The sequence below is a fragment of the Bos javanicus genome, chromosome 19 (assembly GCF_032452875.1).
Source record: "Bos javanicus breed banteng chromosome 19, ARS-OSU_banteng_1.0, whole genome shotgun sequence".
NCBI lineage: Eukaryota > Metazoa > Chordata > Mammalia > Artiodactyla > Bovidae > Bos > Bos javanicus.
The window spans coordinates 42,659,590-42,686,784 of NC_083886.1; the positions used below are offsets into that span (position 1 = coordinate 42,659,590).

Here is a 27,195-nt window from a genome sequence, read left to right on the forward strand (position 1 = left end):
TGAATAAGTAAAACCAAAGTTGAGTTTGCTGGGCCAAAAAAGAGAAGTTTATTAGAAAACAAACATGCTGCAAGACTTAAGATCTAAGAAGGGGAGAAGGAAGTTGTTACTATTACTTGAGAACAGCCCAAGCCTTAATAGATGAGCCTGCATCTCCAGTTCCTAGTTGATGTGAGGTCTTAAGGGCTCAGGGCAAGATGTTTGTTAGGTAGAGAAATGGGGCAGAACTTTTTCAGACGGCTGGTTGCTTGCTCTGCGCAGGCAGTGCACTGCTCAGCAGGTGCGGCAGGTGGTGCGGCAGGGGGCGGGCCGGCAGCAGGTGGGCCGGCAGCACGGGGACTGCACAGAGATGGGCTGGCAGCACGTGGTGGCCCAGCAGCAGGGGCGGCAGACCACGGCCTGGCAGGACGTGGGGCAGCAGGTGATGGGGCGGCAGCAGCCCTCCTGCAGGCTGCAGGGGTCGCAGCAGACTGGGCGGCGGCAGGGCTCGCAGATGGGGCGCGTGCAGCGGGGCACGCAGGTCACGGGGCGGCTCACGGTGGTCTGGCAGGACACTGGGCGGCAGCAGCAGGGGTCGCGGTAGCAGCAGGGCTGGAGGCAGCCTCTGCCACAGCTGAAGGAGGAGAAGGTGGGGCCGCAGCAGGAGACGGTCATGGTGGTGTGTGGGGCCGAGTGGGGTTGAGGTGGTGAGAGGAGTTGAGTGTTCTCAGGTGTGAGTGTCTTCCTCCTGCTCTGGGCCCTTTATATACTCTGGCCAGGAGATGATGACGCCTCTTGTTTATTGTTTGCTCAATTAAATAGAAATTTGTTTTGACTAATGGTTGCATTGTTGGTGACATACTCATAATCTCATTAAAGAACATCTGTTGCGTCCCTAAATATGGATGTATTCATGCTGTTCATCATCAAAATCTAAATACTCTGGAACGTTGGAGGTGAAGCAGCTCTTGATGCTTATTTTGAGTAGATGGCATCTGACAAAACCTGGGCAAAATGGTGCTGAAGGGGCTACAATTTTTAAAGACATTAAAGGCATAAGAGTTTCTAGACCACTGACTAGATCCTACCCTTGACCCCCAAGAGATTCCCAGAAAAGCCTGCATGTGAATCAGACAGGTGTTAGACATGGTCTTTGGTGTGGATTCCTTGGGAAAACGTTTGTGTTTCGCTTGATATAGAGTTGGACTGCTGAGCACAGAAGAACTGATGCTTTTGAACTGTGGTGTTGGATGGCATTGCCGAGTCAATAGACATTAGTTTGAGCAAGCTCTGGGAGATGGTGAAGGACAGAGAAACCTGGCATGTTGCAGTCCATGGGATCATAAAGAATTGGACACAACTGAGCGACTGAACAGCATAGTGAAATGTACATGCCTTGAATAGTACTGCAGCTCATATATTTGTATTGAAAAGGTTAAAGTTGACTTTCATACACTGAGTATTAGAATAAAATACCCAAGACTGACATCTATTTTTTTCCCCTTTTTTCCAGCTCACGTTGTGGCAACTCTGATTTTTCTGGTTTTTCTTAATACTGGTTTTCCCTGAGATATATTTTTTATACTTGTCTTTCTTGTGTATGTGATATGGAATTGTGTAATAAATTTTTTCTTACTATACTTTGACATGGTTGCTACAACTATGGAGTAATAAGGCAGAGGTTTTTTCCCTATATAATAGATGTAGAAAACAAACTTGTTTGCCAGGGGGGAGTGGAGGAGGAATAAATTAGAAGATTGGGATTGACATAAACATACCACTATGATCTGATCTGATCTGATATATAAAATAGATAACTAATAAGGACCTACTGTATAGCACAGGGAACTCTTCTCAATACTCTGTAATGACCTATATGAAAAAAGAATCTAAAAAAGAATGGATAGTGCTCGCTTTGGCAGTACATATTCTAAAAAGCAAAGACTTCACTTTGTCGACCAAGGTCCATATAGTCAAAGCAATGATCTTTCCAGTAGTCATGTACAAATACGAGAGCTGGACAATAAAGAAGGCAGAGCTCCAAAGAATTGATGCTTTCAAACTTTGGTGCTGGAGAAGACTCTTGAGAGTCCCTTGGAAAGCAAAGAGATCAAACCAGTGAGTCTTAAAGGATATCAACCCTGAATACTCTTTGGAAGGACTGATGCTGAAGCTGAAGCTTCAATATTTTAGCTACCCAATGTGAACACCTGACTCATTGGAAAAGACCCTGATACTGGGAATTATTGAAGACAGAAGGAGAGAGGGTGACAGAAGATGAGATAGTTGGATGGCATCCCCGATTCTATGGACATGAACCTCGGCAAACTCTGGGAGATGGTGAGGGATAGGAAAGCCTGGCTTGCTACAGTCCATGGGGTCACTAAGAATCAGACATGACTTGGTGACTGAACAACAGTATTCCATTGTATATATGTACTACAGCTTCTTTATCCGTTCATCTGTCAATGGACATCTAGGTTGCTTCCATGTCCTAGCTATTGTAAACAGTGCCTCAGTGAACACTGTGGTACATGTGTCTTTTTCCTCAGCTATGGTTTCCTCAGGGTATTTGCCCAGTAGTGAGATTGTTGGGCCACATGGTAATTTTATTCCTACTTTTTAAAGGAATCTTCATACTGTCTTCTGTAATGGCTGTATCAATTTACATTCCCACCAACAGCGTGAGAGGGTTCCCTTTTCTTCAAACCCTTTTCAGCATTTATGTTTGTAGATTTTTTGATAATGGCCATTCTGACTGGTATGCACTCTCACCACTTTCATTCAACATAGTTTTAGAAGTCCTAGCCATGGCAAACAGAGAAGAAAAAGAAATAAGAGAAATTCAAACTGGAAAAGAAGTAAAACTGTCACTGTTGAGACATGATACTATCCATAAAAAATCCTTAAGATACCGCCAGAAAACTACTAGAGCTAATCAAGCAGCTTGGTAAAGTTGCATGATACAAAATTAAAACACAGAAATCTCTTCCACTCCCATACACTAACAATGAAAGATCAAAAGAGAAATTAAGGAAACAATTTCATTTACCATTGTAGCTAAAAGAATAAAATCCTAGGAATTAACCTACCCCAGGAGGCAAAAGTCCTGTACACAGAAAACAATAAGACTGATGAATGAAAATGAAGATGACACAGAGGGAGAGACACACCATATTCTTGGCTTGGAAGAAGTCATTGTGAAAATGACTGTACTGCCCAAAGCAACCTACAAATTCAGTACAATCTCCATCAAATTACCAAGGGCATTTTTCACAGAATTCAGTTCAGTTCAGTTCAGTCGCTCAGTCGTGTCCGACTCTTTGCAACCCCATGAATTGCAGCATGCCAGGCCTCCCTGTCCATCACCAACTCCTGGAGTTCACTCAGACTCACATCCATCAAGTCAGTGATGCCATCCAGCCATCTCATCCTCTGGTATCCCCTTCTCCTCCTGCCCTCAATCCCTCCCAGCATCAGAGTCTTTTCCAATGAGTCAACTCTTCGCATGAGGTGGCCAAAGTACTGGAGTTTCAGCTTCAGCATCAGTCCCTCCAAAGAGACTGGTCCCATTGGTCCCAGGGCCAATCTCCTTCAGAATGGACTGGTTGGATCTCCTTGCAGTCCAAGGGACTCTCAAGAGTCTTCTCCAACACCACAGTTCAAAAGCATCAAGTCTTCGGGGCTCAGCTTTCTTCACAGTCCAACTCTCACATCCATACATGACCACTGGAAAAACCATAGCCTTGACTAGACGAACCTTTGTTGGCAAAGTAATGTCTCTGCTTTTGAATATGCTATCTAGGTTGGTCATAACTTTTCTTCCAAGGAGTAAGCATCTTTTAATTTTATGGCTGAAATCACCATCTGCAGTGATTTTGGAGCCCCCCAAAATAAAGTCTGACACTGTTTCCACTGTTTCCCACCTATTTCCCATGAAGTGATGGGACCAGATGCCATGATCTTCGTTTTCTGAATGTTGAGCTTTAAGCCAACTTTTTCAATCTCCACTTTCACTTTCATCAAGAGGCTTTTGAGTTCCTCTTCACTTTCTGCCATAAGGGTGGTGTCATCTGCATATCTGAGGTTATTGATATTTCTCCCTGCAATCTTGATTCCAGCTTGTGCTTCTTCCAGTCCAGCATTTCTCATGATGTACTCTGCATATAAGTTAAATAAGCAGGGTGACAATATATAGCCTTGACGAACTCCTTTTCCTATTTGGAACCGGTCTGTTGTTCCATGTCCAGTTCTAACTGTTGCTTCCTGACCTGCATATAGGTTTCTCAAGAGGCAGGGCAGGTGGTCTGGTATTCCCATCTCTTGAAGAATTTTCCACAGTTTATTGTGATCCACACAGTCAAAGGCTTTGGCATAGTCAATAAAGCAGAAATAGATGTTTTTCTGGAACTCTCTTGCTTTTTCCATGATCCAGTGGATGTTGGCAATTTGATCTCTGGTTCTTCTGCCTTTTCTAAAACCAGCTTGAACATCAGGAAGTTCATGTTTCACCTACTGCTGAAGCCTGGCTTGGAGAATTTTGAGCATTACTTTACTAGTGTGTGAGATGAGTGCAATTGTGCTGTAGTTTGAGCATTCTTTGGCATTGCCTTTCTTTGGGATTGGAATGAAAACTGACTTTTTCCAGTCCTGTGGCCACTACTGAGTTTTCCAAATTTGCTGGCATATTGAGTGCAGCACTTTCACAGCATCATCTTTCAGGATTTGAAAGAGCTCAACTGAAATTCCATCACCTCCACTAGCTTTGTTCATAGTGATGCTTTCTAAGGTCCACTTGACTTCGCATTCCAGGATGTCTGGCTCTAGGTGAGTGATCATACCATTGTGATTATCTTGGTCATGAAGATATTTTTTGTACAGTTCTTCTGTATATTCTTGCCACCTGTTCTTAATATTTTCTGCTTCTGTTAGGTCCATACCATTTCTGTTCTTTATCGAGCCCATCTTTGCATGAAATGTTCCCTTGGTATCTCTAATTTTCTTGAAGAGATCTCTAGTCTTTCCCATTCTGTTGTTTTCCTCTATTTCTTTGCATTGATCGCTGAGGAAGGCTTTCTTATCTCTCTTTGCTATTCTTTGGAACTCTACATTCAGATGCTTATATCTTTCCTTTTCTCCTTTGCTTTTCACTTCTCTTCTTTTCACAGCTATTTGTAAGGCCTCCCCAGACAGCCATTTTGCTTTTTTGCATTTCTTTTCCATGGAGATGGTCTTGATCCCTGTCTCCTGTACAATGTCACGAACCTCCATCCATAGTTCATCAAGCACTCTATCAGATCTAGTCCCTTAAATCTATTTCTCACTTCCACTGTATAATCATAAGGGATTTGATTTAGGTCATACCTGAATGATCTAGTGGTTTTGCCTACTTTCTTCAAATTTACGTCTGAATTTGGCAATAAGGAGTTCATGGTCTGAGCCACAGTCAGCTCCTGGTCTTGTTTTTGTTGACTGTATAGAGCTTCTCCATCTTTGGCTGCAAAGAATATAATCAATCTGATTTCGGTGTTGACCATCTGGTGATGTGCATGTGTAGAGTCTTCTCTTGTGTTGTTGGAAGAGGGTATTTGCTATGACCAGTACATTCTCTTGGCAAAACTATTAGTCTTTGCCCCACTTCATTCCGTATTCCAAGGCCAAATTTGCCTGTTACTCCAGGTGTTTCTTGACCTCCTACTTTTGCATTCCAGTCCCCTATAATGAAAAGGACATCTTTTTTGGGTGTTAGTTCTAAAAGGTCTTGTAAGTCTTCATAGAACCATTCAACTTCAGCTTCTTCAGCGTTACTGGTTGGGGTATAGACTTGGATTACTGTGATACTGAATGGTTTGCCTTGGAAATGAACAGAGATCATTCTGTCATTTTTGAGATTGCATCCAAGTACTGCATTTCGTAGTCAACTCTTATTGACCATGATGGCTACTCCATTTCTTCTAAGGGATTCCTGCCCACAGTAGTAGATATAATGGTTATCTGAGTTAAACTCACCCATTCCAGTCCATTTCAGTTCGGTGATTCCTAGAATGTCGATGTTCACTCTTGCCATCTCCAATTTACCACTTCCAATTTACCTTGTTTGACCACTTCCAATTTGCCTTGATTCATGGACCTAACATTCCAGGTTCCTATGCAATATTGCTCTTTACAGCATCAGACCTTGCTTCTATCACCAGTCACATCCCCAACTGGGTATTGTCTTTGCTTTGGCTCCATCCCTTCATTCTTTCTGGAGTTATTTCTCCACTGATCTCCAGTAGCATATTGGGTACCTACTGACCTGGGGAGTTCCTCTTTCAGTATCCTATCATTTTGCCTTTTCATACTGTTAATGGGTTTCTCAAGGCAAGAATACTGAAGTGGTTTGCCATTCTCTTCTCCAGTGGACCACATTCTGTCAGACCTCTCCACCATGACCCATCTGTCTTGGGTGGCCCCACACGGCATGGCTTAGTTTCATTGAGTTAGACAAGGCTGTGGTCCTAGTGTGATTAGATTGACTAGTTTTCTGTGAGTATGGTTTCAGTACATCTGCCCTCTGATGCCCTCTTGCAACACCTACCGTCTTACTTGGGTTTCTCTTACCTTGGATGAGGGGTATCTCCTTACCACTGCCCCTCCTGACCTTGAACATGGAATAGCTCCTCTAGGCCCTCCTGCACCTGCGCAGCCACTGCTCCTTGGACGTGGGGTAGCTCCTCCCAGTCACCGCCCCTGGCCTTGGGCCGGGGTTGGGGGGGTCGTGTATCTCCTTCCAGACGCCACCCCTGACCTCGGACGGGGGATAGCTCCTCTCGGCCGTTCCTGCACCATCGCAGCCTGGCACTCTCGGCCGCTGCCCCTGACCTCGGACATGGGTACCTCCTCTTGGCCACCACCCCTCGGGCATGGGGTCCTCCCGGCTTCTGCCTCTGACCTCGGACGTAGGGTAGCTCCTCTCGGCCGCGCTTGTGTGTGGTCGCAGCCGCCTGCGCTTTCATTTCATGCAAAGATGGACACAATAATGGACAGAAACAGAAGCAGAAGATATTAAGAAGAGGTGATAAGAATACACAGAAAGACTATACAAAAAAGATCTTAATGACCCAGATAACCATGTTGGTGCAAACACTCACCTAGAGCCAGACATCCTGGAATGTGAAGTCAAGTGGGCCTTAGGAAGCATCACTACAAACAAAGCTAAGTGAGGGTGATGGAATTTCAGCTGAGCTATTTCAAGTCCCCAAAGTGCTGCACTCAATATGTCAGCAAATTTGGAAAACTCAGCAGTGGTCACAGGATTGGAAAAGGTCAGTTTGCATTCCAATCCCAAAGAAGGGCAATGCCAAAGAATGTTCAAATTACAGCAGAATTGCACTCATCTCACACGCTAGCAAAGTAATGCTGAAAATCCTCCAAGCTATGCTTCAGTAGTAGATGAACTGAGAACTTCCAGATGTTCAAGCTGGTTTTAGAAAAGGCTTAGGAACCAGAGATCAAATTGCCGACATCCATTGGATCATAGAAAAAACAAGAGAATTCCAGAAAAACATCTACTTCTGTTTCATTGACTGTCTAGGTTTGATTTTGACTGTGTGGATCACAACAGACTGTGGGAAAATATTAAAGAGATGGGAATACCAGACCACCTACCTGACTCCTGAGAAATCTTTATGCAGGTCAAAAACCTAGAGGGGTGGGATGGGTAGGGAGATGGGAAGGAGTTTCAAAAGGGAGGGAATATGTGTATCCCTATGGCTGATTCTTGTTGAGGTTTGACAGAAAAGAGCAAAATTCTGTAAAGCAATTATCCATCAAAAAAAAAAAAAAAAGAAAAAAGAAAAAAAGAAACAGAACCAGGCATGAGACAATGGACTGGTTCAAAATTGGAAAAGAAATACATCAACACAATATATTGTCACCCTGCCTATTTAACTTATATGCAGAGTACATCATGTGAAATGTTGGAGTGGATGAAGTATAAGCTGGAATCAAGATTGCCAGGAGAAATATCAATAACAGATGATGCCACCCTTATGGCAGAAAGTGAAGAGGAATTAAAGAACCTCTTGATGAAAGTAAAAGAGAAGAGTGAAAAACCTGGTTTAAAACTCAACATTCAATAAACAAAGATCACGGCATCTGGTCCCATCAATTCATGGCATATAGATGGGGACACAATGGAAATAGTGAGAAACTTCATTTTCTTGGGCTCCAAAATCACTGCAGATGGTGATTACAGTCATGAAATTAAAAGACACTTGCTCCTTGGAAGAAAAGCCATGGTCCACCTAGACAGCAGAGACATTACTTTGCCAATAAAGGTCCATCTAGTCAAAGCCATGGTTTTTCCAGTAGTCATGTATGGATGTGGGATTTGGACCATAAAGAAAGCTGAATGCTGAAGAATCGATGGTTTTGGACTGTGGTGTTGGAGAAGACTCTTGAGAGTCCCTTGGACTGCAGGGAGATCAAACCACTCAATCCTAAAGGAAATCAGTCCTGAATATTCATTGGAAGGACTGTTGATGAAGCTGAAGCTCCAATACTTTGGCTACCTGATGCAAAGAACCAGCTCACTGGAAAAGACCCTGATGCTGGGAAAGATTGAAGGCAGGAAGAGATGGGGACAACAGAGGGTGAGATGGTTGGATGGAATCACCAACTGGATGGACATGAGTTTGAGTAAGCTCTGGGAGTTGGTGATGGACAGGGAAGCCTGGTGTGTTGCAGTCCATGGGGTCACAAAGAGTCAGACATGACTGAGCGACAGAACTTAACTGACATATAGCTGTGTAATTTTAAGGTGCATGTTGTGATGATTTGATATATGTCTATATTGCAAAATGTTTACCACAGTAAGGCTAGTTAACACATTCTTTCCCTTACCTAATTGTCATTTCATTATTGTTATGATGAGGATATTAAAGCTGTACTCTCAGAGTACCTTTCAAGTATACAGTATACAGTTGACTCTTGAACAACACAGGTTTAGACTGCATGGGTCTACTTATATGGAAATCATTTTCAGTCATAAATGCTATAGTGACACATGACCTGTGGTTGGTTTCATCATGGATATGGAGGAACTGAAAGTACAGAGGAACCATAGATATGAAGTCTTGGATATGGAGGGCAGAATATAAATTGTACTTGGATTTTGACTGTGCAGAGTGTCAGTGCCCCTAACCCCAGAGTAGTTCAAGGGTCAGTCATAGTGTTGTTAACTATAGTCACCATGCTGTACATTAGATCCTTGGAATTATTCATCTCATAACTGAAAGTTTGTGCCTTTGGACCCAAATCTCATTTCTTCTACCCCTCAGCCCTTGGTAACTACTTTTCTACTCTATGTTTCTTTGAGTCTGATGGTTTTAATTCCATGTATAAGTGAAATCATTGCAATATATGCTTTTCTCATGTCCAACTTATTTCATTCAGCATTATGCCTTCAAGTTTCACCCCTGTTATCACAAAAGGCAAGATTTCCTTCTTTTTGTGACTATTTTATATATATACGTGTGTGTGTGTATGTGTATATATATATATCTATAATTTAGCCTAATTAACAACTAATTTTATTTAGTCATTCATCTGTTGGACATTTAGGTTGTCTCAGTGTCTTAGCTATTGTAAATTACTGTTGTGAACATGAGAATGTGGAAATCTCTTTGAGATAGTGATTTCATCTTCTTTGGATGTATACCAAGAAGTGGAATTGCTGGATCATAGAGTAGTTCTATTTTCAGTTTTTTGAAGAACTTCCAAACTGTTTTCCATAGTAGCTGTAGCAATTTACACCCCCCTTCCCAAATAACAGGGTACCAGGGTTCCCTTTTCTCCACATCATCACACTAGCATTTGTTATCTCTTGTCTTTTTGAGAATATCCATTCTAACAGGTGTGAGGTGATATCACACTGTGGTTTTGATTGGCATTGCCCTGGTGATTAGCAATGTTGAACATCTTTTCAACATGTACTTGTTGACCATCTATATGCCTTCTTTGAAAAAATGTTTACAAATCCTCTGCTTATTTTTTAAGTGAATTGGTTTTCTTCTGTCTTTTGTTTTGGTCTGTTGCTATTTACTTGTAGGAGTTCCTTGTGTTCTGTGGATACCAGCTGCTTATCAGATACACAGTTTGCAAATAGTTCCTCCCATTTGGTGGTTGCCTTTTCATTTGTAGATGGTTTCTTCTGCTCCATAGAAACTTTTTAGTTTGATGTAGTCCCATCTGCTAATTTTTGCTTTTATTGCTTGTGCTTTATTCTTCTCAAGGCACATTGTCTAATAATCAAATTTTCCTGTTGCTGGGGGTGAGGTGTCTTCATAATCATCACATTTTGGGCAAGGAGAACTTCTTCAGAGGATAATCTCAGGTAAGAAGACTCATTTCTCTACTCTAAACACTTCTGATCCAAAACTGTTCTAAGATGACTTTTTTCTTTCTTTTATAAAGATATACAAAGAATGAGAGGCCATGAGCCCTTCAGTAAATAATTCCAGTGTTTTCAGCCGAGGATACTCATCCTACCCCACACCCAAGTTTCATTTCCTGGCAGAGAAAAAATGGGTCATGTGTGAATAATTCATACCACTGAGCTCTGTGATTTGACACTGGTGGCAAGTCATGTGCTATTTTCTGATGCCACTTATTCTAAAACCAGACAACACTCATCGAAAACTTTGCAACTTACCGACTATGTGTCTTTGGGCCATATGGGATAATAATAGATGTGTAATCAAGGTTGTTGTGAAGGTTAAATGAGCTAATAATTTTGTCAAGCACTAAGAACAGTGCCTGGCACTTAGTGTCTTATATTTGTTGAGTTAGTAAATATATTTTAATAGGTATTGTTTCAGTGGTGCTTTATAAGCTCTAAATTTTGAATTTAGAACAAAGATGAATGGTGTTTGATATGGTAAGTAGCCAGTTCTCTGCTCCATCACCAAAAAATACATATTAAATAGGATTATTCAGTGGGGGATTTCATCAATCATGTAAAATAAAAATATCTTGAAGGAAGATATTAGAATTCCCTCTATTTGAGCACCAACCCTATGTAAAGGGGAGTCAGGCTACTGTAGAACAGACGAGAAGAACATGTGTCAGAATTGTGGATAGTGACACTAACCCTATTGAGAGTCCCACAGCCCATGCAACAGAGGGAGGTCTTAAAAAACAACCATAAAAGAAAAGGCTTAAAATTTAGACAGGTTCTTAGTGATGATGGACAACATATTTTGCATAATGAATGCTAGGGCTTTATTTAACAGTATCATTCAACAAACACATTATGAGCAAATTTTAACATGAAAAATACCATCTTGTGTTATCAATTCTCAGTTGCTATACAAAAGGAGAAAAGCAATTGCACATGTAATCAAAAACAGCCAGCAATTTTTAACAATTTTTATTGATACATATTGAAAGTGGACCTTACTTTATGCCATTGGGATGATCCTAAAAAGTTAAAATATGATTTCATTGTTTAATAATTTGATCACATTTTAAAGACCTCAGAGAAGTCCACTATTTACAACATAATGGCATACTCTTCTATATATAATAAAAGACTTCTTTAGGAGTACAAACAGATGCTCTCTAACTTATCTGCTTTCAATTCATTTAGACTTTGATAAATATGTTTTTAAAAAGCCTAACATAATCATAAGAAAGTTTTAAATAATTTCCCCCAGAATAGATATGTTTTAATAGTCCATTTCATTAAAAGTAAAATGTGTGTTCATTTTTAAAAATAACTAAGAAACATATGAAGAAGAAAATATTAATTCCCAGTGACTGTTAGATTTTTGTGCATAATGTTCCAGGTATATTTTTAGGTATAAAAACACACAGACACAGACATACAGAACACACTTTTTCTTCATAAGATAGTTTAATATTTTACAGCTTACTTATTTTTTACTTAAAAGTGACAGGACAATTGTATGCAGTTTCCTAATAGGTTTACAGTCTTCAACTATTTTTGGTAATGCTGATATTATGTATTATTTGACTTTTTTCTTATTTATATCTCATCTCCCTAAGTAGATTATAACCTCTTTGAAGCAGGAACTCTGTTTTATTCCTTTATCTTCCTTCAGGGCAAGTCAACTCAGTGCCCTATTCATAGTAGATATTCAATAAATACCTGTAGATAGGCAGTGATTTATTTGCCTGGAAGATGCCATAAATGGCCAATTCCTGAGCATCAAGATAAGCAACTCTCAAAAGCCAGTGTGGATTTAATATCCACACTAGTTGACATTATGAATAATAGTCTAAATAATAATAAGATCTGTAATATATAGAAGGGAGTGTATTACATGAAGAAGCAGTCATACTTGGTCACAAAATACAAAACAGTTCCCTTGGGCAGAGGAACGTGTCTCTGATCATACTAAGGTGAAATGTTTGGCCTAAAGGCTTAATATCAGGGACCTTGCATTCTCTTGGGTCTTTTCTGAACATCAGTGGTTATGATTACATTAAGAAACATAGGGAGCTTCCCTGGTGGTCCAGCAGTTAAGAATCTGCCTTGCAATGCAGGAAACATGGGTTCAATCTCTGGGCAGGGAACTAAGATCGATGTACAGCGGAGCATCTAAGCCTGTGTGCCCCAACTACTGAGCCCACAGGCTACAGCTAGAGAGTCTGTGGTCCACAAAGAAAGATCCTGCATGCGGCAACTAAGACCCATGCAGCCAAATACATAAATAAATATTAAAAAGAGAAAGAAACTTATTTGATCTTTCATTACTCATTGCTCTTTAACTTCAGGAAATTCTTTTTTTTATTTTTTATTTTTAACTTTACAACATTGTATTGGTTTGCCATATAGCTCTTTAACTTCAAAAATAGACAATTGGCCAGATGCTGCTCAAAGTTTCTTCTGCCTCTTTCTATGATGTGCTGCTACTGCTGCTGCTAAGTTGCTTCAGTCGTGTCTGACTCTGTGCGACCCCATAGACGGCAGCCGACCAGCCTCCTTCATCCCTGGGATTCTCCAGGCAAGAACACTGGAGTGGGTTGCCATTTCCTTCTCCAAATGTATGAAAGTGAAAAGTGAAAGTGAAGTCATTCAGCCGTGTCCAACTCGTAGTGACCCCATGAACTGCAGGCTACCAGGCTCCTCCGTCCATGGGATTTTCCAGGCAAGAGTACTGGAGTGGGGTGCCATTGCCTTCTCCCTATGCTGTGCTAACAGGTGTCATTTCCGTGAATGAATACTCAGACTGGGAATATAAGTGGTAACCCGATGTAGACTCCTTACTGGTCACTACTGAAGACCATTTCTCAGGTGTTTGGTACCTACCTGTCTGAACTGTAGGCATTGGTGACTTGGAGACGTAGCTGTTCCTATCTTCGTAATCAGCTACTGTGTCTTATAAATGCCATTTACAATGATAATGAGGAAACTACCCAGATTTTGGTTATTTTAGAGAAGAACAAGAGGATTATTTCCTATCTTACTTTGGATATCTCTGGAAAATAGAGACAGAATCTAATGAAAGGAAATATCACAGACACCATGATTTCTATGCCGAAAGTGTTAAGTTTATTAGAGAACCAACAACACAATATAGGAGTGAGCAGGGGTCGTGGGAGGACAGGATATTTTTCATCATTTGAAAAGGGTGCCGCCTAGTTTGAAGAGAGGAGGAATGGGCTTCTCAAGAAATGAGGTGGTTCTGCTGTGAAGCTGTGGGACAGCAGGATAGACCCCGCCATCTACCTAAAGATGATGCGCGCCTAGGAAGCTCTGCTCAGCAGCAGGGGGAGGTCCTGAAGGTGCGGCAGGTGGTGCGGCAGGGGGCGGGCCGGCAGCAGGTGGGCCGGCAGCACGGGGACTGCACAGAGATGGGCTGGCAGCACGTGGTGGCCCAGCAGCAGGGGCGGCAGACCACGGCCTGGCAGGACGTGGGGCAGCAGGTGATGGGGCGGCAGCAGCCCTCCTGCAGGCTGCAGGGGTCGCAGCAGACTGGGCGGCGGCAGGGCTCGCAGATGGGGCGCGTGCAGCGGGGCACGCAGGTCACGGGGCGGCTCACGGTGGTCTGGCAGGACACTGGGCGGCAGCAGCAGGGGTCGCGGTAGCAGCAGGGCTGGAGGCAGCCTCTGCCACAGCTGAAGGAGGAGAAGGTGGGGCCGCAGCAGGAGACGGTCATGGTGGTGTGTGGGGCCGAGTGGGGTTGAGGTGGTGAGAGGAGTTGAGTGTTCTCAGGTGTGAGTGTCTTCCTCCTGCTCGGGGCCCTTTATATACCCTGGCCAGGAGATGATGGCCCCCACGACACATAATCATTTCCTTGTATTTGTTTATTCCTTCTGAAATAGCCTTGGCAAGGTTAGTAAGTTCCCTAGACATTTTTTCCAGATGCTCAAGTACTCATAAAAGACTGTTTTCCTTATTTAATGAAGACTCATTATATTTTTCTATTTATGGTTCAAATATGAATTTAATGACCCTGACTTCAAAGTGTCCAATTATCTTCATAATTCAGTGATGCTTTTGCCAATTGATGTTTTGATAACATGAGACTGGTTGTCATGTTCTTACTAATAGTGGAAGTGAATTCCCCAACTTATGAGTATCCTTTAACACTGTTAAGCTTCATGGGCAAAGCAAGTTCAGAAAAATACTATAGAGATATTTCGTTTGTCAGCAAAAGAAGAAGTTTTCTGTCTACTTTTTGGAGCTACAGGAATGCATCTTAGGTAAACTATCATCAGTAGCTTTTCCCCCAAGATTTTTAGTGCTAAAATACACATAACATAAAATTTACTGTTGTAATCATTTTTTGTGTGTACAGTTCAGTGGCATTAAGTACACCCACATCGCTGTGCCACCATCAGCACTCTTCATCACCAGAACTCTTTCATCTTGCAAAACTGAAATCCTGTACCCATTAAACAATGGCTCCCCGTGACCCTCTCTCCCCAGCCCCTGGACATCTTCAGTGTAACTTTAAAAAAATCTCCCCTTTCCCCCCTGACATCCCATAAATATTGTTTCCAACACAAATATTGGTCCTAGCTAAAGGACCATAGTCAAGTCAATTATCTGGTATCTTACGTGTAAAATGTGGAATATAAACCCAGCTTCTGGAAAGCACCATTCTACTGTTACTATGTGTTTAGCTTTTTTTTGGTCTTAGGTACATGCTTATTAATTTCCATTAGTTGTATCTTTCCAAATCATGGTAAATTTTATGTAATTTTCATGATAGCCAGAATCATTGCGTTCTAACCACATTCTAAGCATTATACTAAAAGAAATAAATGGATTAATTTATTCTTCAAAAAAATCTTATGATACTAGAGAACAAACTTATGGTTACAAAAGGGGATAGCGGGTCTTGTGTTGTACTGTGCTAAGTTGCTTCAGTCGTGTCTGACTTTTTGTGACCCTATGGACCATGGGATTTCCCAGGCAAGAATACTGGAGTAGGTTACCAGGCCCTCCTTGGGGATCTTCCCCGATCCAGGGATTGAACCTGCCTATCTTATGTCCCCTGCATTGGCAGGTGGGTTCTTTACCACTAGCGCCATCTGGGGAAGCCTGGCTAGCAGGCAGAGGAGGACAAATTAGGAGTTTGGGATTGACATATACACAATACTCTATGTAAAATATGTAAACAGCAAGGACCTACTGTATAGCACAGGGAACTATGCTTAATATCTTTTTTTTAAATTTTATTTTATTTTTAAACTTTACAATAATTGTATTAGTTTTGCCAAATATCGAAATGAATCCTCCACAGGTATACCTGTGTTCCCCATCCTGAACCCTCCTCCCTCCTCCCTCCCCATACCCTCCCTCTGGGTCGTCCCAGTGCACCAGCCCCAAGCATCCAGTATCGTGCATCGAACCCGGACTGGTGACTAGTTTCATACATGATATTATACATGTTTCAATGCCATTCTCCCAAATCTCCCCACCCTCTCCCTCTCCCACAGAGTCCATAAGACTGATCTATACATCAGTGTCTCTTTTGCTGTCTCGTACACAGGGTTATTGTTACCATCTTTCTAAATTCCATATATGTGCGTTAGTATACTGTATTGGTATTTTCTTTCTGGCTTACTTCACTCTGTATAATAGGTTCCAGTTTCATCCATCTCATTAGAACTGATTCAAATGTATTCTTTTTAATGGCTGAGTAATACTCCATTGTGTATATGTACCACAGCTTTCTTATCCATTCATCTGCTGATGGGCATCTAGGTTGCTTCCATGTCCTGGCTGTTATAAACAGTGCTGCAATGAACATTGGGGTACATGTGTCTCTTTCCCTTCTGGTTTCCTCAGTGTGTATGCCCAGCAGTGGGATTGCTGGATCATAAGGCAGTTCTATTTCCAGTTTTTTAAGGAATCTCCACACTGTTCTCCATAGTGGCTGTACTAGTTTGCATTCCCACCAACAGTGTAAGAGAGTTCCCTTTTCTCCACACCCTCTCCAACATTTATTGCTTGTAGACTTATGGATCGCAGCCATTCTGACTGGCGTGAAATGGTACCTCATAGTGGTTTTGATTTGCATTTCTCTGATAATGAGTGATGTTGAGCATCTTTTCATGTGTTTGTTAGCCATCTGTATGTCTTCTTTGGAGAAATGTCTATTTAGTTCTTTGGCCCATTTTTTGATTGGGTCATTTATTTTTCTGGAGTTGAGCTATAGGAGTCGCTTGTATATTTTTGAGATTAGTTGTTTGTCAGTTGCTTCATTTGCTATTATTTTCTCCCATTCTGAAGGCTGCCTTTTCACCTTGCTAATTGTTTCCTTTGATGTGCAGATGCTTTTAAGTTTAATTAGGTCCCATTTGTTTATTTTTGCTTTTATTTCCAATATTCTGGGAGGTGGGTCATAGAGGATCCTGCTGTGATGTATGTCAGAGAGTGTTTTGCCTATGTTCTCCTCTAGGAGTTTTATAGTTTCTGGTCTTACGTTTAGATCTTTAATCCATTTTGAGTTTATTTTTGTGTATGGTGTTAGAAAGTGTTCTAGTTTCATTCTTTTACAAGTGGTTGACCAGTATTCCCAGCACCACTTGTTAAAGAGATTGTCTTTAATCCATTGTATAGTCTTGCCTCCTTTGTCAAAGATAAGGTGTCCATATGTGCGTGGATTTATCTCTGGGCTTTCTATTTTGTTCCATTGATCTATATTTCTGTCTTTGTGCCAGTACCATACAGTCTTGATAATTGTGGCTTTGTAATAGAGTCTGAAGTCAGGTAGGTTGATTCCTCCAGTTCCATTCTTCTTTCTCAAGATAGCTTTGGCTATTCGAGGTTTTTTGTATTTCCATACAAATTGTGAAATTATTTGTTCTATCTCTGTGAAGAATACCGTTGGTAGCTTGATAGGGATTGCATTGAATCTATAAATTGCTTTGAGTAGTATACTCATTTTCACTATATTGATTCTTCCAATCCATGAACATGGTATATTTCTCCATCTATTAGTGTCTTCTTTGATTTCTTTCACCAGTGTTTTATAGTTTTCTATATATAGGTCTTTAGTTTCTTTAGGTAGATATATTCCTAAGTATTTTATTCTTTCCGTTGCAATGGTGAATGGAATTGTTTCCTTAATTTCTTTCAGTTTTCTCATTATTAGTGTATAGGAATGCAAGGGATTTCTGTGTGTTGATTTTATATCCTGCAACTTTACTATAATCATTGATTAGTTCTAGTAATTTTCTGGTGGAGTCTTTAGGGTTTTCTATGTAGAGGATCATGTCATCTGCAAATAGAGTTTTACTTCTTTTCCAATTTGGATTCCTTTTATTTCTTTTTCTGCTCTGATTGCTGTGGCCAAAACTTCCAAAACTATGTTGAATAGTAATGGTGAAAGTGGGCACCCTTGTCTTGTTCCTGACTTTAGAGGAAATGCTTTCAATTTTTCACCATTGAGGATAATGTTTGCTGTGGGTTTGTCATATATAGCTTTTATTATGTTGAGGTATGTTCCTTCTATTCCTGCTTTCTGGAGAGTTTTTTTTTTTTATCATAAATGGATGTTGAATTTTGTCAAAGGCTTTCTCTGCATCTATTGAGATAATCATATGGTTTTTATTTTTCAATTTGTTAATGTGGTGTATAACTTTGATTGATTTGCGGATACTGAAGAATCCTTGCATCCCTGGGATAAAGCCCACTTGGTCATGGTGTATGATCTTTTTAATGTGTTGTTGGATTCTGATTGTTAGAATTTTGTTAAGGATTTTTGCATCTATGTTCATCAGTGATATTGGCCTGTAGTTTTCTTTTTTTGTGGGATCTTTGTCAGGTTTTGGTATTAGGATGATGGTGGCCTCATAGAATGAGTTTGGAAGTTTACCTTCCTCTGCAATTTTCTGGAAGAGTTTGAGCAGGATAGGTGTTAGCTCTTCTCTAAATTTTTGGTAGAATTCAGCTGTGAAGCCATCTGGACCTGGGCTTTTGTTTGCTGGAAGATTTTTGATTACAGTTTCAATTTCCGTGCTTGTGATGGGTCTGTTAAGATTTTCTATTTCTTCCTGGTCCAGTTTTGGAAAGTTGTACTTTTCTAAGAATTTGTCCATTTCTTCCACATTGTCCATTTTATTGGCATATAATTGTTGATAGTAGTCTCTTATGATCCTTTGTATTTCTGTGTTGTCTGTTGTGATCTCTCCATTTTCATTTCTAATTTTACTGATTTGATTTTTCTCCCTTTGTTTCTTGATGAGTCTGGCTAATGGTTTGTCAATTTTATTTATCCTTTCAAAGAACCAGCTTTTGGCTTTGTTGATTTTTGCTATGGTCTCTTTTGTTTCTTTTTCATTTATTTCTGCCCTAATTTTTAAGATTTCTTTCCTTCTACTAATCCTGGGGTTCTTCATTTCTTCCTTTTCTAGTTGCTTTAGGTGTAGGGTTAGGTTATTTATTTGACTTTTTTCTTGTTTCTTGAGGTATGCCTGTATTGCTATGAACTTTCCCCTTAGGACTGCTTTTAAAGTGTCCCACAGGTTTTGAGTTGTTGTGTTTTCATTTTCATTAGTTTCTATGCAAATTTTGATTTCTTTTTTGGTTTCTTCTGTGATTTGTTGGTTATTCAGCAGCGTGTTGTTCAGCCTCCATATGTTGGAATTTTTTATAGTTTTTCTCCTGTAATTGAGATCTAATCTTACTGCATTGTGGTCAGAAAAGATGCTTGGAATGATTTCTATTTTTTTGAATTTACCAAGGCTAGCTTTATGGCCCAGGATGTGATCTATCCTGGAGAGGGTTCCATGTACGCTTGAGAAAAAGGTGAAATTCATTGTTTTGGGATGAAATGTCCTATAGATATCAATTAGGTCTAACTGGTCTATTGTATCGTTTAACGTTTGTGTTTCCTTGTTAATTTTCTGTTTAGTCGATCTATCCATAGGTGTGAGTGGGGTATTAAAGTCTCCCACTATTATTGTGTTATTGTTAATTTCTGCTTTCATACTTGTTAGCATTTGTCTTACATACTGCGGTGCTCCCGTGTTGGGTGCATATATATTTATAATTGTTATATCTTCTTCTTGGATTGATCCTTTGATCATTATGTAGTGACCTTCTTTGTCTCTTTTCACAGCCTTTGTTTTAAAGTCTATTTTATCTGATATGAGTATCGCTACTCCTGCTTTCTTTTGGTCCCTATTTGCATGGAAAATCTTTTTCCAGCCCTTCACTTTCAGTCTGTATGTGTCCCCTGTTTTGAGGTGGGTCTCTTATAGACAACATATGTAGGGGTCTTGTTTTTGTATCCATTCGGCCAGTCTTTGTCTTTTGGTTGGGGCATTCAACCCATTTACGTTTAAGGTAATTACTGATAAGTATGATCCCGTTGCCATTTACTTTATTGTTTTGGGTTCGAATTTATACACCATTTTTGTGTTTCCTGTCTAGAGAATATCCTTTAGTATTTGTTGGAGAGCTGGTTTGGTGGTGCTGAATTCTCTCAGCTTTTGCTTGTCTGAGAAGCTTTTGATTTCTCCTTCATATTTGAATGAGATCCTTGCTGGGTACAATAATCTGGGCTGTAGGTTATTTTCTTTCATCACTTTAAGTATGTCTTGCCATTCCCTCCTGGCTTGAAGAGTTTCTATTGAAAGATCAGGTGTTATCCTAATGGGAATTCCCTTGTGTGTTATTTGTTGTTTTTCCCTTGCTGCTTTTAATATTTATTCTTTGTGTTTGGTCTTTGTTAATTTGATTAATATGTGTCTTGGGGTGTTTTGCCTTGGGTTTATCCTGTTTGGGACTCTCTGGGTTTCTTGGACTTGGGTGATTATTTCCTTCCCCATTTTAGGGAAGTTTTCAACTATTATCTCTTCAAGTATTTTCTCATGGTCTTTCTTTTTGTCTTCTTCTTCTGGAACCCCTATGATTCGAATGTTGTAGTGTTTAATATTGTCCTGGAGGTCTCTGAGATTGTCCTCATTTCTTTTAATTCGTTTTTCTTTTGTCCTCTCTGATTCATTTATTTCTACCATTCTATCTTCTAATTCACTAATCCTATCTTCTGCCTCTGTTGTTCTACTATTTGTTGCCTCCAGAATGTTTTTAATTTCATTTATTGCATTATTCATTATATATTGACTCTCTTTTATTTCTTCTAGGTCCTTGTTGAACCTTTCTTGCATCTTCTCAATCTTTGTCTCCAAGCTATTTATCTGTGATTCCATTTTGATTTCAAGATTTTGGATCAACTTCACTATCATTATTTGGAATTCTTTATCAGGTAGATTCCCTATCTCTTCCTCTTTTGTTTGGTTTGGTGGGCATTTATCCTGTTCCTTTATCTGCTGGGTATTCCTCTGTCTCTTCATCTTGTTTAGATTGCTGAGTTTGGGGTGTCCTTTCTGTATTCTGGCAGTTTGTGGAGTTCTCTTTATTGTGGCGTTTCCTCGCTCTGTGTGGGTTTGTACAGGTGGCTTGTCAAGGTTTCTTGGTTAGGGAAGCTTGTGTCGGTGTTGTGGTGGGTGAAGCTGTATTTCTTCTCTCTCCTTTCGAAGACTTGGGTTGCTTTTCTGGGTGCCTGATGTCCTCTGCCGGCATTCAGAAGTTGTTTTGTGGAATTTACTTGGCGTTTAAATGTTCTTTTGATGAATTTGTGGGGGAGAAAGTGTTCTCCCCATCCTACTCCTCCGCCATCTTAGCTCCTCCCCCTGCTTAATATCTTATAATAACTTATAAAGGAAAGTAATCTGAAAAAGAATATATATATATATATGTGTGTGTGTGTGTGTGTGTGTGTGTGTAATTGGACTGCTTTGCTGTACTCTTGAAAATGATAGAACATTGTAAATTAATACTTCAAAAAAAAAGAAATCCTATGAGGCAGTTATTGTTATATCTCTTATTTCATGCATAAAGCCAGATAAGTGACTTGCCTAAAGCCATCTGCTAGTGTTGGAGCCAGTAGTTATTCCAGCAGTTATTAGTTATTCCAATCTATGGCAACATTGTAAGCCTGAGGAGTTGAAGAATGAAATTGTGGAAACCTCATTTCCTGTCAATAAGGAATTTCTGCTTTATTTAGGAATTTTAATGACAAATTATTTTTAAAATTGTTGTGTGTGAAATGGCTAATTTTGAGAGTTATCTGGAAGAACTCTATGTCTTAATTAGTATCCTCAGGAATGTGATGAATTATCTCCCACAGAGCCTTCTCAGAATTCCAAAACACACTTTAAGGAAAAAGTATTAAAGTTGGACATAGTTGAGTGATCTTGAGGCACTATCAACAGAACCACCATCTAGATGAAGGTAGCAGCCTGCCAGCATGATGAACCCCCCAGGTATAGGTCCCACAGCCCTAGGTGGTCTCAAGCCTGCCTTGCCTTTACCCCGCTGTCTCTTGCTTCAGTGTCCCCTCATGTACCAGGCTTCCTTCTGCTTACAGACCCCTTGTGATGTTCAATTATTTCAAATTGTCAGGGTCTGCAGGAAAATCATGTCACTCAGCAGTTTTTTTTTTTTTTTCCCCTCTGCCTCTGGATTTGCTTGGTTCTGACCCGTGCTTTACAATCAAGTCTGTTCTAGATCTGTGACTGAAGGCTGCAATTTAAGCCTTCTTTTCAAGCATTCTGCCCACAGAATCCCTTGCAGGCTTATCCAGACCTGCACCAGCCACTGTGGCTGGCCAGGGTGTGGTGTTACAGTGCAACAAACATGATCCAATAATAATGATGAGCTTGGGATCAAACAGGACATTCTACATCTGAGAAAACACTACAAGATGAGCAAGTCTCTAGAAGGTTAAGGAGGAAAATTCTGAAAAAAGGAAAACAAAGTGTAGTGAGAGAGTTTATTAATTTTTAAAATTATTAATAAAAAACAACGATCAAGAATATATAGATAGAAACTGGAGTTTTGAACTGTCAACCAGTAAATTGTCAGATACTTTGACCACCTGATACGAACAGCTGACTCATTAGAAAAGACCCTGATGCTAGGGAAAGATTGGAAGCAAAAGAAGAGGGAGAAGAGGGAGGCAGAGGACGAGACAGTTAAGTAGCATCACTGACTCAATGGACATGCATTTGAGCAAGGACAGGGAAGTCTAGTGTGCTGTAATCCATGGGGTCATAAAGAGTCGGACATGACTTAGCGACTGAACAACAAAAGCGTCAAACTTAATTAAGAGGAAATTCCATTGTACACACTGACAATGTAAAGGTTTTAAAAATAATGAGCTACTTGTTGAGAAAACTTTATTCCAAGAAAACTACTTCTCTTCAAGCTGTGGCTTCTTGTTTTACTGTAAGAATGCACATGTCCAGCCTGAGAAGAGAACTGGGGTGTAATGAAATCTTTCTGTCTTCCAACCCTTATAATTTATTCATTCAATTATGTAGTAACTAATTTCTGATGATATACTATGTGTCAAGTATTGTGCTGATCAATGGGAATCCAGCAGTGAACAAAGTCAGTCAAGATCTGGGTCTTCACAAAGATTTCCTTGCCTGATTCCTGTAGCTGGGCAGGTAGATGAGACCAGGTGTATAAACAGCATATTCCAAAAACTCTTTAAGATCAGATGTCAGGAAGTCAATACATTATTTCTCAGGATAACAACAGTGGCTAGTTTCCTGACCAGCTTACAAGTATTTAAAAGCCACAAAAACAGATCTACTGTGGATTAATGTTATTATTTCAAATACATTGGCATGGTTTGGATAGTAAAGTTGTTTAGAGTTCTAAATTAGAAATGGTTCTAGCCAAGCTACATTTCTCCTTCCTTGGCTGGAGGGATTCTGGAAAATATGGCATACTGGTTCTTCTAGGACAGGCATTTCAGTGGTTAGGAATTCCAGGTACCAATTGATATTAATCACTGCACAGTTTTCTAGGTCAGGGAACAAATGGGATTCTGACTTAGGCTGTTGTTGTTCAGTTGCCAAGTTGTGTCTCACTCTTTGTGAACCCATGGACTGCAGCACGCCAGGCTACTCTGTCCTTTACTATTTCTTAGAGTTTGCTCAAATTCATGTCCATTGAGTCGGTGATGCTACCTAACTGCTCATCTTCTGCTGCCTTTTTCTCCTTTTGCCTTCAGTCTCTCTTTTAGCATCAGGATCTTTTCCAATGAATTGGCTCTTTGCATCAGGTGGTCAAAACACTGGAGCTTCAGTTTCAGCATCAGTCCTTCCAATGAATATTTAGAACTTAGGTTTCCTCCCCCTTATCACAGATGTGAGAATGATTCATTAGTCAAGTTTGGGATCAGAGAGACTTCCTATCAACTCTCCACTTCCTCAGCATGAATGAAAACTTTAACTTGAAATATGAAGGTGGTTCATGTAAGAGGTTCTGAATTATCTGGATTGCTATTAAAACTAGAGACCTTGTGCACGAATTGTTCCTAAAATTAAAAAATAATGGCCCTTGGAAAATCTTTCTTCACTTGTTTCTTCTGACCCCCTGTATTAGAACGTAAGCTAAAAAAATGAACTTTTGAAGATTAATAAACAATAAAGAAACACATTTGCATCTGAGAAACAAAAATTTATTATTTTACCATGCACAGCCCCCGGATAAATGTAATATTATCCTAGAAAAATATCTCATCTTGAAATAGTAGAGAAGTGATGATGAGTCAGTGGACTAAGGCTCTATTCAAGAGCAATTTTAATCTTTGTTTATTCATTTTTTAAAGCCAAGACTTCAAATCCTGAAAGCTGGAATTTTTCTAAAGACCGTCAAAGAAGGCCAGATTTAGGTACATATTTGTGGGGGAAAAGGGATCAAGAGTTACTGCTCAGTTAATTGTTGCAGGCAGATAGGTTTCAAAAGTAGTATCTCTCATCTGATCCATCAGGGTCGGAAGGGCTGGCACATGTTTCTGAATACCTGGGGTGATTTCCTGCAGGGCTACTCAGCAGCAGGGGGAGGTCCTGAAGGTGCGGCAGGTGGTGCGGCAGGGGGCGGGCCGGCAGCAGGTGGGCCGGCAGCACGGGGACTGCACAGAGATGGGCTGGCAGCACGTGGTGGCCCAGCAGCAGGGGCGGCAGACCACGGCCTGGCAGGACGTGGGGCAGCAGGTGATGGGGCGGCAGCAGCCCTCCTGCAGGCTGCAGGGGTCGCAGCAGACTGGGCGGCGGCAGGGCTCGCAGATGGGGCGCGTGCAGCGGGGCACGCAGGTCACGGGGCGGCTCACGGTGGTCTGGCAGGACACTGGGCGGCAGCAGCAGGGGTCGCGGTAGCAGCAGGGCTGGAGGCAGCCTCTGCCACAGCTGAAGGAGGAGAAGGTGGGGCCGCAGCAGGAGACGGTCATGGTGGTGTGTGGGGCCGAGTGGGGTTGAGGTGGTGAGAGGAGTTGAGTGTTCTCAGGTGTGAGTGTCTTCTCCCTGCTCTGGGCCCTTTATATACCCTGGCCAGGAGCTGATGATCCCCATGACAAGCTGTTTCCTGGAGTTGTGGTTGCCCATTGAAATGAGAACCCTAGATTGGTGGATTCAACTGCTGAGGCAGCAATACCAGCATTGCTGATAGGTGCTTTTGTTTTTTCCTGTCTGCTTTCCCCCTTGAAATGAATACTTAATGATTTACATCATCTGAAAAATTACTCACTGAATAGCTAATCCTTCCAGACCATGTCATGTGACAGACGAGTTGAAAGTTTGAGGAATCCAGTGTTGCCACCATCACACTTTCCTCTGTTCATCATCCATGACTAAGCGTGGGACTATAAGGTTCATGAGTTGTAAGCCTGGTTTCTGATTGACGCTGAAATGAAGGATGAGTTTCTGGAAAACCAAAATGGCTTGTAAAAGGTGATGTGTACTGCTTCTGCAATGGAACAAATGGCCCAGTGCTTCTGTAAAATAATGTGTTATTTCACCTTGTTTATCAGGAAATAACCACCTAAGTCACTCAAGTAATGCTGTTTAGTGGCCTGAACTGGCCTATCACTTCATAGCAACATATGGGACCCTTACTAAGTAAATAGTGCTATACTGTAGTTTCTTATCACAGAGTAACTACAATTTTTAGAAAGGTAAGACAAAGGCAGGGAAGCCAGTTAAAGGAGACAAACTTTTCATGCAACAGTAAGGCCAAACGAAGTAAAGATTTTATTCGTATTATGCCTTTCTGAGTATTCCTTCTTGAGTCTTAGGAATAACACCGAAATTGGAATATTTCTTGCTTCCTAGGTGTGACACAAGCACTTGTACTGAGTTCTTCTACACACATTAAAATATTTATAAAGGGACTAATTATCTTGCTGTTGTAGATGCTTTGGTTTGTTGGCTGAGGATTTTGCTTGCTTACGTATCAAGTGTGAAGGTAGGCTTCTAAGAAAGACAAGGGAGGGACTTCCCTGGTGGTCCAGTGGTTAAGACTCTGTGCTTCCACTGCAGGGGGCATGGGTTCCATCCCTGGTTGGTGAAAGAAAAGCCCAGATGACACATGGTACAGCCAAAAAAAATAATAAAAATTTTAAGAATGACAAAGGGAAGTAAGTGAACTGGTAATTGATAAGATTATTTTCTTTTTCAGTCTCAGCTAAGAAAAATGGGGGTACAGAAAATAAATGTAAATTGGAAAAAAGGTTAAAAATAACAGTGTACTCTTTTCTATTGGCATAACATTGTAAACCAACTATACTTCAAAAAATGTGACATTAAATAAATAAATGCTAGGTAAGCGGCCTGAGGTGACCCCTAAAAATGGTGCGCTATTCACTTGACCCAGAAAACCCCACAATATCATGCAAATCAAGAGGTTCAAATCTTCGTGTTCACTTTAAGAACACTCGTGAAACTGCCCAGGCCATAAAGGGTATGCATATCCGAAAAGCCACCAAGTATCTGAAGGATGTCACTTTAAAGAAGCAATGTGTGCCATTCCGTCGTTACAATGGTGGAGTTGGTAGGTGTGCACAGGCCAAACAGTGGGGCTGGACGCAGGGTCGGTGGCCAAAAAAGAGTGCTGAATTTTTACTGCACATGCGCAGAAATGCAGAGAGTAATGCTGAACTTAAGGGCTTAGATGTAGATTCTCTGGTCATTGAGCACATCCAGGTGAACAAAGCCCCCAAGATGCGGCGCAGGACTTACAGAGCTCACGGTCGGATCAACCCCTACATGAGCTCTCCATGCCACATTGAGATGATCCTTCCTGAAAAAGAACAGATTGTTCCTAAACCAGAAGAGGAGGTTGCACAGAAGAAAAAGATATCCCAGAAGAAACTGAAGAAACAAAAACTTATGGCCCGGGAATAAATGCCGCAAAAAATAAATGCAAATAAAAGTAAAAAAATAAAAATAAATAAATAAATGCCAAAAAAAGATAACATTGAACAAAGGTTGCTGAGGTAGTTGACACACTTCTGTCCACCATAATTCTGGTCCTTAAAGGCCTTTGAGTTTCTGATCCATGATAGTCTATCCCAATTTGTGGAAGGCCAAATTGGTGAAGTGATTTCTCCAGAGATGTACAGGTAAAAGAGTGGCAAAGCTTCAGCAATACTGCACACCATCTTTTGAGTACAAACACTGATGCATAACTCCTGGTCTTTTTCCAACTCTGAGTCACTTTAAAAGAGTGAACAGATAGTAGTAGTAATCAAAAATTCTGTCTCATATAGGAAAATAAAATAAGAACTCGCTTAATTTATGGTTTATTTTAGCATATTGTTATTCAGCTTAGAATATATTGTTGTTTGTTTAGTCACTAAATTGTGTTCAACTCTTTTGTGATGCTATGAACTGTAG

General features: G+C 40.7%; 4 protein-coding genes across 4 annotated transcripts; 1 reads left to right on the top strand and 3 right to left on the bottom strand.

Annotated features, from left to right (window-relative positions):
- Window positions 1-273: 273 nt before the first annotated feature.
- LOC133231481 (keratin, high-sulfur matrix protein, IIIA3-like) lies at window positions 274-722 on the bottom strand. The gene has a single exon (XM_061389873.1). It carries the CDS (start codon window positions 652-654, stop codon window positions 274-276), a length of 381 nt encoding a protein of 126 aa, XP_061245857.1. The 5' UTR covers window positions 655-722.
- Window positions 723-13,748: 13,026 nt separating this feature from the next.
- Window positions 13,749-14,219, bottom strand: LOC133231482 (keratin, high-sulfur matrix protein, IIIA3-like). The gene has a single exon (XM_061389874.1). It carries the CDS (start codon window positions 14,145-14,147, stop codon window positions 13,749-13,751), a length of 399 nt encoding a protein of 132 aa, XP_061245858.1. The 5' UTR covers window positions 14,148-14,219.
- Window positions 14,220-24,089: 9,870 nt separating this feature from the next.
- Window positions 24,090-24,824, bottom strand: LOC133232414 (keratin, high-sulfur matrix protein, IIIA3-like). Its single transcript, XM_061391774.1, has one exon. It carries the CDS (start codon window positions 24,750-24,752, stop codon window positions 24,354-24,356), a length of 399 nt encoding a protein of 132 aa, XP_061247758.1. The 5' UTR covers window positions 24,753-24,824; the 3' UTR covers window positions 24,090-24,353.
- Window positions 24,825-26,120: 1,296 nt separating this feature from the next.
- On the top strand, window positions 26,121-26,731 carry LOC133232413 (large ribosomal subunit protein uL22-like). Its single transcript, XM_061391773.1, has one exon. The coding sequence runs from the start codon at window positions 26,149-26,151 to the stop codon at window positions 26,701-26,703; it is 555 nt and encodes a 184-aa protein (XP_061247757.1). The 5' UTR covers window positions 26,121-26,148; the 3' UTR covers window positions 26,704-26,731.
- The last annotated feature ends 464 nt before the right edge of the window (window positions 26,732-27,195 follow it).